The 15,598-nt window shown below is 39.3% G+C and overlaps 1 protein-coding gene across 3 annotated transcripts in view; it reads right to left on the reverse strand.

Annotated features, from left to right (window-relative positions):
• Positions 1-15,598, reverse strand: part of ORC3 (origin recognition complex subunit 3) — a 90,196-nt gene that overhangs the window by 48,561 nt on the left and 26,037 nt on the right. For all 3 annotated transcript variants that reach the window (XM_075554791.1, XM_075554790.1, XM_075554792.1), the window contains 5 exons: positions 13,555-13,659; positions 10,898-11,049; positions 9,863-9,999; positions 3,204-3,363; positions 1,856-1,969 (listed from right to left, as the gene is read on the reverse strand). In XM_075554791.1, the coding sequence (XP_075410906.1) occupies positions 1,856-1,969; positions 3,204-3,363; positions 9,863-9,999; positions 10,898-11,049; positions 13,555-13,659 (668 nt within the window). The remainder of the gene's footprint in view (positions 1-1,855; positions 1,970-3,203; positions 3,364-9,862; positions 10,000-10,897; positions 11,050-13,554; positions 13,660-15,598) is intronic.

Below are 15,598 nucleotides of genomic sequence, written 5' to 3' on the forward strand. Positions count from 1 at the left end.
TGAATCTTTTGGCTATGATTGTTCAATTTTTAGGTCTTATTTTTTAAAGAACAAAAGGTTTTCTACCGCTAATACATTTAATGAAAATAAAGTGATATTGCAAACACTTCAGAAGCAACCATAAGCCTTTAATCTACAGAGATTCCAAGTTGTGGACAGGATTAGAAAATCTGAGAGGAAGTAAAAATATATTGCTACGGAGGGTTCAGCTCACACATGCATGGGTGTATTCCCAATACAATGTGTTTAAACATGTGTCTGTGATGAATGGATGGCTGCAGGTAACTACTCTCAGTAATACACTAGGGTGCTTTAAAAGCAAGGTCCAATCAAAACAGCGGCTCACAAAGCTTCAGGCAAGTTCAATTAAAGGCAGAAAAATCAACTCACAAAGTTAGAGCAACGGTTTCCTGGGACTTCCAGGGGCTAACCTTGCTAGCTTTTCTGCAATAATGCAGGATAATCACAGGGACTTGTAAAGAAGTTTTAAGAAAAACTCCACTGGTGAGAAAAATGACAGAAGAACTGTGGCCCCATTTTTTTAAAATCACCACAATGCACGTGTTCAATCTTCAAGGGTAGTCAAAGTCTATCCTGTAAGAATTCTGTAGAGAAATCTCACCCCATTTACCTTACAACCTGGATCTTGCCCCTCTCGACTTTTTATTCTCAAAAGAAAACAAAAAACCCTTTCTAAAGCACACTATTTGAGTTCCATCAGGATACCCAAACTGGTGTTTTGTCCTGGTGTCAACAAAGAGACAGAATTCTTTGGGAAAAGGTTAGAGAGAAAGAAACCCCACCATCAGAAGCGTCGAGGCCTAAATGTGCCAAGAAATAATTTTTATAATTTTTGTTTAAAAAAATGTTTTTACTTAGTCTTATATAAAATAAAGAAACATACATAGCAGATCTATTCATTATCTGTAAAAGAAATAAAATCGTTCAACCCAAATACGTAGAAAAAATATATAAATCTACTATCGGTACAAAACTGGTCTTTTAAAATAAATAAAAATATTGTAATGGTAAATGAACAAAACGAATGAAAAAATGTTTTACATCAAAAGACAGTAGTGTATCTAGTAGATAAACGTATTCTAGCAACTTTAATGCTAGAGACAGAATCCAGAGACAGAATATTATACAACATGCAAGATAGCTCATAACATAATCCAAATGTTACGGTTATTCTAAACAACCTTCGCACGATCCATTTGGTATTCTACTTATCTTGATATGCGAAAGAATGTTTCATACACATAGCCAACATATACATTCTGATAGTCACTGGAAAATGGTATTCTCATCACAAATTAATAAACTGACATGGGTAAACAAAAGCTAAAATGAATTTTAGATCTCTAAAGGATTATATATATATATATAAAGAAAAATATGCAACAGAAACCATATGTTGCCTGCCAAGAAGAAAATATTCAATACAAGGAGGCTTCAAAAAGCTCAGGGAAAATAGAATTAAAAGATAATGGAGTTTTCCCACGAATTTTCTTAAGTCCCCCTTTACAGCAGGTCCTTTACAGAAAAAGTTTGCTAACTTTTAATATATAGAATTTTCTAGGTAAAATCTATACTCTTTCATCAGATTCTCAAAGAGGTTCCCCTCCCCCCTACTCCCAAAATGTTTAAGAATCACTGGAAGAGACTGACTAGAGTTTCCTACTACTTATATCCCCACAAACACGCTTCCTATATTTTGCTGCAAAGTAACCGAACAATGATGCAACCGAGAGTAACAGCACTTATTGAAAAGGCCTTAAGAATCAGTCTGATATAAACATGCACATTATTTACAATCAGTTTCTGACTTTTCAAACTCATTAGTGCTTCTCACCTGAAGTCCTTTGATAAAGTTCTTAATCGAGAAATCATGGTACAAAAAAATGTTGGTTAGAATTTGTAACACTTTTTCGCTTAGCTTAAAGGGAAACTGAGTTGTCAGAAGTAGCTGAAAGATACAAAAGGGAGAGAGGTACAGAAAAAACTTTTTACTCTTTTTAAGCCGAAGTATAAGTAATAAGGCAGAGATTGATATTATGACATAGCAACCAGTAAAACTATAATAGGAGACAGTTTTTTTTCTTTGAATGATATCAACCAATTTTCTAAATTAACAGTAACAGCCCAAGGGCAGTTATTCACATACATCTTCAGAACTAAAGATGGCCATTATCCTCTACTCAATACCTCATTTTTAAAAGTACTACGTCTATTACCATATAATTCGTTTTCTCCCATTCACAGCCACGGAAAGAGCTTCAGCCTTTGGCAGTTCTTGTTATCAGATTTCTTTTTTTGTGTCTAATGATGTAAACTAATGAAGAGTAGCATAACACATCATGAGCCTAATTTTCAGTGGCTTTTAGTGAAGAGTTTTACATCTGAAAGTGTGAAGTTACACAAGACTTCTTTTCAAAGCTAAAAAGAAGCGCATCCATAGGACAACTGAATTTGATTACAAAAAGCAGTCCAAGTCTGTATGTCTCAGGGAAATTTTTCCTTAAATCAGGAAACCATATGGGTATCATTCTTGGGGGTGGGTGTGTGCGCACATGACACACCGCGAATACAGATGTGGCTAATGAATAAATGGCATATTGTCCTTGCTCACCTCATGTAAGTCTGAGTCTAGCAATAATCTGTGTCAGCGTAATACTTTAAAAAATCACATTTTTACTTAAAACAGTATGGTAGCTAAGATCTGAGAAAATTGTAACTTTAATTACTCTCAGGAGCAGTAAGCTAGGAAAGCATGCACTAAGAGCTTCAAATAATTTTATGTAAAATCTAAGTCAAAGCATCACTATTATGACTAGAAATTCTACACATACTGTAACTATTTAAACGCCTACATTTTAACACTGACTGATGACATATGAGAGAATTTCAGAAAAATTCATGGGAAAAAACAGTTAAAGGCGAGTGGAATTTTCCCACAAACTTTTTGAAGCCCCCTTATGTATATGGATACACAGACACATAAATGCACATTCTTCTCATAAGCCTGTAATTTTATCTGATGAGGTAATATCACACCAATGTGAAAATCATTAAGTACAACAAGCAATCAATATACATGGGACGACTCAGAGAGATGTAGATCATCTCTCCTACATGCATATTTACAATAATTTCTTGACAGTTTTCTTTTAATCCTACTGGGTAAAGCATTTTCTTTTTACCTTCTCAAGTACTGTAGTTAGGTGCTCCTTGCAAGACAAAGACTGAAATAGTTCTATACACAATAGTGACGACACTGCATGAGGAAGCAACCGGTGTATGATAATTGGAGATGTGGCAATTCCAAAAATTAATATTAGTGGAAATTCATGTCGATGTTGACTAGTTTCAAAGACAGAGACAAATACAGATTTTTAGCAACCATATTTCAAAAGGCAGCTTATTTTAATAACTACTTTATAAGTTAGGGCTAAGCAGTAGCATAGCTCAATCATTTTCCTTAAATAGTGAAACATAAGAAACAGTTATCTACAGATATTCTAGTTCTGAAATTAACCTATTAATGGATCTTCATATTTTATAAACAAGAACACAGAGGCTTAGAGAGATCAGGTGCTTCCCCACGGCTATGAACATTCAAAGATTAGAAGAGGGATTAGATCCTAGTCATTTTGATTTCCCACATAAAGCTCGGAGTTTTCGGCCTTAACTTTTGAGTCCAGTGACATATACAACACTAATTTTCAAGTTAATTTTTTCTGTGTACGGAAACTTCTAGCAGACACTACTGACACCCAGCTGTAACAGCTAAGAGATAGAAAACTGTCCTTATACATATACACCCTTTTTAAAAACGTTTTATTAGGGGCTCATACAACTCATATCACAATCCATACATACATCAATTGTGTAAAACACATCTGTACATTCTTTGCCTTCATCATTTTCAAAGCATTTGTTCTCCACTTAAGCCCTTGGCATCAGGCCCTCTGGTTTTTTCCCTTCCCTCCCCGTTCCCCCCTCCCTCATGAGCCCTTGATAATGTATAGATTATTATTTTGTTGTAACTTGTTCTGTCCGACGTCTCCCTTCACCCTCTTTTCTGTTATCCCTCCCCCAGGGAGGAGGTCACATGTAGATCCTTGTAATAGGTTACCCCTTTCCAACCCACTCACCCTCTACCCTCCCATTATTGCCCCTCACACCCCTGGTCCTAAAGGTCTCATCCACCCTGGATTCCCTGTGCCTCCAGCTCCCATCTGCACCAGTGTACATCCTCTGCTCTATCCAGACTTGCAAGGTAGAATTCGGATCATGATAGTGGGGGTGGGGATAGGGTGGGGTGGGGAAGAGGAAGCATTTAGGAACTAGAGGAAAGCTGTATTCTTCATTGGTGCTACATCGCACCCTGACTGACTGTTTGCTATTATACGTGATTCCAGCATGTAAATAGTTAGGAGTCCATGAAATAAAAAAAGATACTATCAAAACAAAAATTACATGATCAAACTGTAACTCAATATAACTTTATACAATTGTAGCCCTAACTATTACGGTAAGCTGACATATATGAAGTCAACATTGACGCATAGCGGCCCTATAAGGCAGGCTTGAGCTTATGCTTTGCGCGTTCCCAAGACTATAACTCTTTAGAGTAAAAAGCCTTGTATTTTTCCCTCTGAGCAGCCGGTGGTTTCAAATGGCTGATCTGGCAGGGCTCTGAGTTGACATACAGAAGAGGCTAAGTTAATGGCAATTTAAAAATGTGCAATACATGCCATTGGGTTACTAAATAGGGTTAATTACTCCAATTCTAAGCTTCAGAAGATTTTCCGAAGATTTAATGATATCTGAAAGTAATGTCTCATTCTAGGTATTGTATAGTGTGAAATTTCTAATTTCACAAATTAGAAAATATTCTTGCTCTATAGAGCAATAGGAAGGAACCTCAAGAGTCTATAAGGGTGCACACGTCAAGAAATAATACTTGACCCAAAAATGTCAACCAGGAGCAGATTACCAGTTTAATATGCATGTAAGAGACCTTACTTAGATAAATGTCAATTAATACTGCCTCACCCTGTGACTTTTGATTCTCATTTTGAGTCAAAAGCAAATGAAAAATTTGATAAGAGGTATTGAACATTAAGAACTTGAAATTATTTCCATTTCTATTCAATTGGAATTGAAATGAAGATCAAATAACCACTCGTTTTCTTTGAAAACAGTTGTTTTTTTAAGCTCAAAGAAAGCTTTCTTAGCAGGGGTTGCAATCCTAATCTCTGACAAAAGTGACCTCAAGGCACAAACTACAAGACACAAGGATGGCACTGTATATGCGCAAATGATCAGCAGACCAGGAGCCAGTGAGTATGACAAACATATATACCCCCTAAAAAGATTCACAGAATTAATCAACAAACTATTCAAAAGATTTTTTTAAAAAGCCAGTCTCAACAATCACAGTAGGTGACTTTAATACGCCGCTGTCAGAGAAAGCGATCTCACTGGGAAAGAAGCTCAGCAATAAGGCTACGAGCTAAGCACTACCATTAGACAACTGGACCTGATAAGACATTTATAGAGCTCTCTATCCAAATGCAAAACATTCACATTCTTTTCAAGTACATATGGCTCATTTATGAAAATAGACCACACACTGGGACACAAGTCGAGCCTGAGCAAATTCAAACACATAGAGGTCACTCAGATGCCGCTCTCGGGCCACCAAGCCACAAGGCTGGAGATCAACAAAAGGATGACCCGAAAAACAAGGCCAGACAGCTGAGGGTGAATTACGATCTTCTGTGATGCGGACGGGCACCAGCCCAGATTAGAAAGGAAATTAGAAAGTTTCTAAAAAGAAAACATGAGAACACACTGTACCAAAACCTATGGAATATAGCAAAAGCAGTTATTACAGCGAGTTTGATATTACTTAATGCACATATGAAAAAGGAAGAGACACTTATGACTGACATGATACCACAAAACTTCCAACAACTAGTACTGAATCAACAGAACAACCCCTCTAATTACAAAAGAAAGAAAGAAAAATCAGGGCACAGTTAAACGAGTGCGAAAACAAGAGAACAATGTAAAAAAAAAATCAATGCAGCAAAAAGCTGTTCTTGGAGTGCCCGCCCACCTCTGCCCCAGACCCCAGATGAGGCTAAAGCTCTCCAATCTTGGACCACGCCAAGGCCCACGGGGGTGCTGAGCGGGTGACCTCCCTGGGGAAGGACTGGCACCGGCCCTGCCTAAAGTGTGAGAAATGTGGGAAGACGCTGACCTCCGGGAGTCACGCAGAGCATGTGGGCAAGCCTTACTGCAACCACCCCTGCTACGCAGCCATGTTCGGACCCAAAGGTTTTGGACGGGGAGGAGCTGAGAGCCACACTTTCAAGTAAACCCAAGTACCAGCCCACCCAGCCCAGCGGCCCCCTTCCCAAGCTGGACATCCCTTGGGCCTGGAGGGGGTTAGGATGCAGAGCCCTTACTTCTCCATCCTCTCTGCACACCCTACCCTCTCTGTTGGCCGGCCACCCTGCTTTGCTGTTGCCCTTCCAGGTAGACACTGGTTCTTGTTGCCCAGCACCTGAAACTCCTCTGTAGCCCTGGATACCCTCAATAAACTTCAAACACTCAGAAAAAAAAAAAAAGCTGTTCTTGGAAGGGATCAACAGAAATCAACAGACTGCTGGCAAACCTAACCAAGGAAAGGAAGTGCTAAAATCAATAGTCAGGATGAAGAAGGACAAAGTTGGAGAGCTTGCCTTACCTGACTTTTAACACTTACTATGCAGCCACAGTTGTCAAAACAGCATAGTACTAGAATAATGACAGATACTATACTCAGACCAATGGAAAAGAACAGAAAACCCAGAAATAAAACCATCAGCATACAGATAACTGATTTTCAAAATGGGCCCCCAAAGCAGTGGTGCTGGAAACTATGGATATCTACCTGTAGAAAAATGAAACAAGACCCTTACCTCACCCCAGGCATAAGAACAAATTCAAGGTGGATCAAGTCCTAAAATTAAAACCCCAAACTATCAGGACCATTAATGAAGGAAATGGGACAAACCTAAGCACCTTGGCACAGGGAATAATACATAGACTAACTGTAATAGGAAAGGGTACACACACTGATGAAGCTGAAATCAGCAAATGGGAAATACTAAGGATAAACACCTGTGTGGGTCAAAAGACTTCAAGAGATTAACTGACAGACTGGGAGAGGGTTTTTAGCAATGACACACAGACAAAGGGCTTATTATTAAATCTACAATACCCCCTCGCCTACAAAAAGAAGACAACAGTTAACCCCCTTAGGAAGTGGGCAAAAGACCTGTGCAGAAGTTTCTCTAGGGAGGATACCTAACTGGCCAAAAAACAAAAAAAATCTGAGAAAATGGTCTCAATCATTAGCCATCAGAAAAATGCAAATTAAAACAACTATGTGATACCACTTAACGCCCTTGAGGATAGCCCAAATCAGAAAATCAGAGAGCAACAAATGTTGGAGCGGATATGGGAAGATAGGAACGCTCCACTGCTGGTGGTCGTGTAGATACTTACAGCCACTGTGGAAAGTCATCTGATGATATTTAAAGCAAAAGGAAATTGAGTTATCTTACAACCCAGCAATCCCTCTACTGGGCATATACCCAGAGGAGCTAAAAAATAGACCACGACCCATATGCTCTCCAATGTTTACTGTAGCACAATTCACAATCGCAAAGAATTGGAAAAAACCTAAATTTCCATCAATAGACAGGTGGATTAGAAAAATCTGGCACATGCACACAATGCAGTACTATACATCACTACAAAGCAGTGATGATCACATGAAGCACATTGTATCATGGGGAGAGTTGGAGGAAATTATGCTAAGCAAAGCTAGCCAATAATAAAAGGACAAGGACAACATGAGTCCACTGAGGTAAGTATCATCAGCACAGTAGGAACAGAAGCCACTTATCTCACACTTTATGGGTTGAGGTACAGGCAAATGGGTGGGGGACAGGTTAGACCAAGGATGTACATGTCATTCCAACACAAAGAAGGGGAAACGGGGGGGGGGGAGAGGGAGAACAGTGGGGGAGAAAAAGAGGGAGATCATGGCACTGGAGTAGCAGGGCACTAATTTACGCAGGGGAAGGGTATTGTTTATGTCTCCACAGAAATGAGAGTGGAGTACAGACCCCACCACTGCCTGCCAAACCTTGAGGCCAACATAACCACATGGACTAACATAAACAGAGAGGGCTGGCCCCAATTAGAGCTAAACTGGAACTCCACAATCACCACCACCACCCCCTCCCCCTAGTAGTATGTGCTACAGAAGACAACACTAAACCAACAGATTGGGGAGAGGGGCCAGCCTGCCACGCCCACACAGAAGCATGCAAGAAGGGAGAAGAAAGCAACAAACCAAACCCCATACTTGCATACCAAACCCCGAGGATGATGTCCCTGCACAGAGCTGCTAAAGCACAGAGAACTGTATAAGGCTGACAGCAGCTTGAGACATGATGTTCCCTCGCTGGAGCATACTGTAAAAGAGGACAATACTGGGGACACAGGGCAGGGAGTGACTCAGTCTGACGCACCCCACCCCCACACCACAGTGGGGAGAACCAAGAAGAGAACAACAGATCAGCCATGGGAGCAAAACAAAGACACAAAACCCCAAGAAGCCCCCAAGACAGACTTCAGACTAGGAGGGGCAGTTCCTGGCACTACTCCCAGGACCAGTGGGGAGATAGTCATAAAGGTCAGTGGGCAGACTTGAAATTATCTATGTTTTGTTTTCATTTTATTCAATCTAGTTTTGTTTTCTTTTTATTCAATCTTTTGTATATCAGATAAGCACGGGAAGCAAGACCAAGGAGAAAGAAACTGCACTGACGGTTCCGGAGGCAACTGGGGAGTGGAGGTGGTGGGGGAAAGGAGTGGTGAGCAAGCAACACCACATTTACACAGGGGAACAACTAGGGAATTAAAAGCAACAAGAAAGCGGATGGTGCCCAACTATCAAAGATATAGCATCTGGGGTCTTAAAGGCTTGAAGGTAAAAAAGTGGCCATCTGGCAGAGAAGCAACAAGCCCACGTGGAAGAAGCACACCAGCCTGTGCAATTATGAGGTGTCAACAGAATCAGGTAAAAGGCACCAGAAGACCCCAAACAAACAAAAAACCACATTCTGGAGAATAGGGGGGTCAGAGCAAAGACCCAAACCCATCTTTGGACAATGGGACATCCCATTATAGAAGGGTCACAAGGAAGGGATGAGTTAACCAGGGCGCAGTGTAGCGCTGACGAAACACACAATATTCCTCTGGTTCTGTGAGGCTTCCCCCACCCTGCCCCCACCCCCCATTATGACTCCTGCCTTTCAGTTCTGGCTTGACCAGAGCAAATACACTGGTAAAGCTAAGAGCTCATGACACAAGGAATCCAGGTCAGATAAAGCCCTCAGGAACAGACATGGGAGTAACAATGATACCAGAATAGGGGGCGGGGGGGGGGGAGGAGCGGACGTGAAACCGAGGGCAATGATCAATGCATAACCTGCCCCCCCTCCCCACCCCCAAGGGGAACAAACAATAGAAATGTGGGTGGAGACAGCAGGTGGCATATGAAAATAATAATTTGTAATTTATCAAGTGGTCAAGACGGCAGGGATGGGGTGGAGGGGAGGAAAAGAAGTGCTGATACCAGGGGCTTAAAAAGAAATTGTTTAGAAAATGAGGATGGCAACATATGAAGAAATATGCTTGCTACAATTGATGTAAGAGTTTTAAGAGGCCCCAATAAAATGATTTTTTAAAATGCCTTCCAACAATAAGAGAATTTAAACGCGTCATCTACCTGCTGATAATTAGGAAGTCTTGAAGCACCTTCGTGGTAAAGCTTTCCAGATCCTTCAAGATGAGCACAACAGGAGGAGACTGCCAGTGGCTGGACAAAGTCCTCTTTTTGCTTGGCAATTTGGGGTCTATCTTCTTCTGTGTTATCGAGGATAGAAGGAGTTAAAAATATGCCTTACCATGCACCCCACAACGCTATACGAGAGGAACATAAATCTCCCTATACAGTTCACAGAAACAGTTTCTTTTCTTCCTCCCACATAAGAGAAATTCATTCCAACAGTGTTACTAGCAGAATCTTTCTGTGTCAGACATGGGAATAATAGTCAAGAAGAAAAGAGTCTGGTAAAATCTGTAACTTATATGAAATGTTTGTATTTTTTTACTATCTGAGAAAATGATAAGAAAAACATGGGGACGTAGCATTTTCTATAAAATTGATTTTTCTGTTGATAAAATACTCATTTCAAATAGCAATTTATTTTAAAAAGCTAGTCCTCTGTCAAACTAAATAGGCATTTTCACAAACCCTCTTACAATGACAAACACATACATCTGAGAAAAAAGCCACAACAATATTTTTCTCATACTTTGTGGTTTTATGGTGTAGAAAGTCAATCATTTTCACCAGATACTCAAAGCATAAAACATTTATTTGAAAAACAAACCAAATATGATTCATCCTCACAGGAGTAAGTCGACAGTGAGTATTGGCAGCATGATTCGACCGCACAAAAGGATATATGAGATAATGTGTTCAAGTTATGGCCACTGTCACCAAAACATGAATTTACAACAAAACTAATGCTAGATGCTCTTTTTGTAACCTAGTGACATCTCACCATAGATACGAGTCTTGGAAGGCCCACAGCACTTACTAGGAATTAACTCATACTAATAAAAGAATGGCAGTGGCCTTGGAAAACAAATAGCTACATTAGCACATGCTTTGTGGCCTACAGCAGTACTGTCTGTAATATAATTCCCAGGTCCTTCAATTACAAGTCCATTTAGAAAACTGTCGGTTTACACTTACCTGTGTGGCATTCCTATACCAACTGGAAAGGAAATCCATTGAACAACATTCCCTTTTCTGCGAGACCTGCGTCCTCTGCTCCGCTTTGGATTCTGCAGCTACGCCACAGCCCACCAACTGCGAGGCCAGCTTTTGCAAAACATGCTTCACATCTGCAGAACAGAGAGCGAGAAATCTTATCACTCGTCAAACATAGCTGAAAACCCTGAAATTTCTTGATAGTGTACCATATATGATTAGACTGTTTTCCTACTCTTCATTAATGTAACTGATAGAACATCTAACATACTTATCAATGCTTTCTTTAATATTCAAAATTTCATTAACTCATAATAAGGTTAGGTCAAAGCATATTTGGATTATTTAAAATAAAAGCAATACTTAAAGTAAATGTGCAAACATCAAAACTATTAATTACTTTATGAATAAAATGTATTTAAATTACACTAGGCAACAAAATGTTTTCAAAATAAAAATGTTTACTTATATAAATTATTTTTACGAATTACAAATCTTCCTTCAAGTCATCTTTAAAAATGTCCTACAGGCTTTAACTTAATTCCATCAATATGAATGTAAAATATAAGCAAACACAAAATAACAATCTATAAATTATCAAGGGGTCATGAGGGAGGAGGGAGCGGGGAGGGAGGGGGGAAAAAAAAGAGGACCTGATGCAAAGGGCTTAAGTGGAGAGCAAATGCTTTGAGAATGATTGGGGCAAAGAATGTACGGATGTGCTTTATACAATTGATGTACGTATATGTATGGATTGTGATAAGAGTTGTATTAGCCCCTAATAAAATCTAAAAAAAAAGAATATATATATATATATATATATATGCAAACATAGCCCTTATATCAGTCTAAATTCAAACACATTTTATTAAAAGTATTCCACCACTTGATATATTTGTTAGGATTAACTGCATTCATAACTGTCTGATGAATTTTGGGGGTACATCTTACTGTTAGTATTACTAGAGGGTACCAAAAATAACAGAATTTTTGTCCAAAATTATGTATTTGATATATACATTTTTTACAGAACAACCTTATCTCCTCCAAATTCTCTCCATTATACTTAATACATTTGTGAAATCTGCGATTCCATTTTTGGAAACATCTTTCAAAGTCATCTGTTTGGATGGTTAAGGTGCATGGGGCAAGAGAGACAAAAAGTGGCACTTAGATGGCTGCATGAGCAGGTGCATTGTCGTGGTGGCAAAACCAGTCCTCCATCTGCCACAAATCAGAACTTTGTGGTCACACAGTTACACATCTTTTCAAAACCTCTAAATAGAAAGCGTGATTAACAGTCTGGCCTGGTGGAACGAACTCCAAATGCCTTATCCCTAACATGAAAAAAAAAAAAAGCATCATCTTGATCTTTGATTTTCCTTGATGAACTTATTTTAGAGGAGGTGACGATGGCTTGATTGATGTTTGCTTTCAGGGTTGTAAGACTAGCACCGTGTCTCTTCACCAGTAATGACTTTTGGGAAAAAGTCTGGGTCGCTGAGGAGCTGTTCTTCAAAGCCTGGCATGTTTCCACTCAACGCTCTTTTTCCCGGTCAGTCAGAACCTGAATCACAAATTTCACAGCAACCCTTCTCATTCCTGAATCTTCACTAAAATTCGCTGAACTGAGCTCCAAGATAATCCAGATAACGCCCCATCTCTTCAAGGTCTGTCCTCGAGTGCACATATTTTGTCAGCATTTTCGTCTGTTTGGGAAGCTGACTGATGTCCAGGACAAAGTTTGTCATCGATCAACATTTCACCTTTTTTAAAACGAGAAACCACTGGTCCACTTGAGCTTTTCCCATAGCAATGACCTTGTAAGCTGTGTTCAATATCACAGCAGTTTCTACGGTATTTTTTTCCCTAACAGGAAACAAAATTTCACAGCTATATGCTATTCTCTTAAATTGGCCACCATAAAAAAACGAGGTTCAAGCAAAACTGCTTTTACGAAAAAATTTCACTGTAACCAAAGAGAACCCTCCCAGGCGACATCACTGGGTACACTCAGAGTGAGAAAAATGCGTATTCTGAAATCTCCGTCCAGTGGAGTTTTCCAGGTATTTTTTGGAGGGGTACCACCTTGTGATGAGCAAATGTTAGCATTCTCAAATGCTTACTTTCAGATATCCAGACAAGGGGCTTATACAGATACTGCTAACACAGGGCAATAATAACAAACACTTAAAACCGAAGTATTAAGCTCAGTTTAAATAGAATAGGGCTGCGATATAAGTTGGGCACTACTGATATTAATGTCCACATCCTTTGTGTATATTTTTACCACAGTGACCTTGGGATTACCATAGTAATTGGGATAAGAAGATAATTGGCACTGCAACTATGATCCCATGTAGTTTACTTTCTAGGGCTACCTAACCCCCCATTTCCCAGTTCTCAGTTCCCGATCCCAAACCGTTGTGAATATTAAAAGTATCACTCAAACTCACACTCAGTCAGGACTCCACGTGGGAGGCCCTGAACTCCACTTTCAAATATGTGCTCTGGTCACAAGCAAAATGAGCAAAGGGAAGCTAAAGAGAGAAAGGAAGGACACGGTGCTTGTGTGTCAGAGCGGGAAGCAGGAGGTCTAGAGCATTTCCCCCAAGGACATCATGGCATTGATGCTTTACCTGGACAATCTTTAGCTTGCAGTGAAACAACATATGGGGTGACATTATTTTGAAGGGTCTCAGTTAGACTTCTAAATGTTAAATCATGATCTGTTACGTTCACACCTATGGGAGAATACATCAATATTGAATCATCATTTTAATTTAAAATAATTTAACAAGACAGCAAACATATCAAGTAAACTATCAAGACATTTAAAAATACATGATTATTAACAGAAAACTAAGAGAATGTGCTTCATATGTAAAGAGGTATCTGAATAATAATTTATAAATTACCAAGGGTTCATGAGGGAGGGATAAGGAGGGAGGGGAAAAATGAGGAGCTGATCCCAAGGGCTCAAGTAGAAAGCAAATGTTTTGAGGAGGATGATGGCAACAGATGTATAAATGTGCCCGACACAATGTATTTATGTATGGATTATGGTAAGAGTTATATGAATCCCCAATAAAATGATTTTTTAAAAAGAGGTATCCAATAATGATAAATATCTAGATGCACAAACTGCACCTATCAGAAAAGATGCTTAGCACCAATCCCTCTTTCAAAAAATTTACTAGAGATGTACATTTAACCCTTGAAACTGTTTAAAGGTAATCTCTTTTTGGCAAATGGAGTTCTTTAAAATAATAACTTGGAAAAATAGGAGCTAAGAATCCTAGTCTTACTGTGATCTTAACGAAGCCTGCTTAACCACTGTGTAGAATCCAAACATTGGCCATCACAGTGCTGGATACAACAGGTAAAATGTGCACTGAACCAATTTCTGAGGGAAGGGTCTGAAAACAAACTACCTCTGGATCCTTTTGACAGTTACCAAGCCACAGCTCTCCCGGCCACAATTCAGCGCTTTAGTGCTCTGGGTACTATCAATGGAGTGGAGTGGACAATCTCCCAATACTCTGGATAAGATCCTATTAACTGATATCTTTTCTAAGACAACTATCTGTAGTTTCCAGACTGCCTCTTGATGCTCAGATAGCTACAAAGCAGCAGGTTATTTGAAATTGCTACTATACAATTCTACTACTTGAAAGAAAGACAACACATTCTGAATGATCAACACCAGCAATATTAACTTTTTTATTTCCAGGAGAGGAAACAAAAATGTTGCCAAGTTCTTTTTCAAATATCTCTCTTGAAATGAAATGATGTGCAACTGTGCTTGAAATTTCTTTGAGTGCACATTTTTTTTAAATAGTAGCAAAAGTATCTTCCTAGGATGGATTACGGCTTTGAGATGCATCTCTGAACGAATTTCAGTTCAGTAAACACTGCCTTCTTTAGTCTTTTTCCTGCTGACTCTATATACTATTTAACATTGTTTCTTAAAACCATCAGCTGTACAACACAAACAATGTATGTCTTTAACAGGAAAAATGTTCTTTAGATATCTTACTCCTTTTAGAGTAGCAGGACAGGAATTAAAACTTTCTTCAGAACATACTACCTGACACTCTGATAGCAGTAAGAGCACTCACAATCATGTATCAGCCATCCCTCTCACTTGTGTCCTATCTATATACACATTTATTGTAATTTGGTAGTCGAAAAAGGAGCCCAGGTGGTGTGATCAAGCAAGCACTGACTGCTAACAGCAGGCTGGCAGTTCAAATCTACCAGTCACTGTGTGGTGGCAATATTACAGACTTATAGTCTAGAACATCTCATTTAGGGTTACAGTGAGTCAAAATTGACCTGATGACAGTGGGTTTTGGTTTGGATGGTAGAGAAACAAAGCATCCAAAGTATAAGTGGGCCATCTTTTGGGGTCTCTTTTTCTCACCTGTAAATGGAAGCAGTCTTTGAAACTAGGTGGCAAGCTGTAGTAAAACTAGCATAAACATCATCTCTTTGAGTCTTGTGCTCAAAGTCTGGCCCTGAGACCAGCAATCTGAGTGCTAACTAAAAATATATTAGAAAAGCAGAATTCCCACCCCCATTGCAGACCTATTGATGAAAACGTGCATTTTAACAAGAGTCTCGGGTATTTGTAGGTACATTAAAGTTTGAGAAGTAGTGCTTTAAGTGATTTATATAATG

The sequence above is a fragment of the Tenrec ecaudatus genome, chromosome 7 (assembly GCF_050624435.1).
Source record: "Tenrec ecaudatus isolate mTenEca1 chromosome 7, mTenEca1.hap1, whole genome shotgun sequence".
In the NCBI taxonomy this organism is placed as follows: Eukaryota; Metazoa; Chordata; class Mammalia; order Afrosoricida; family Tenrecidae; genus Tenrec; species Tenrec ecaudatus.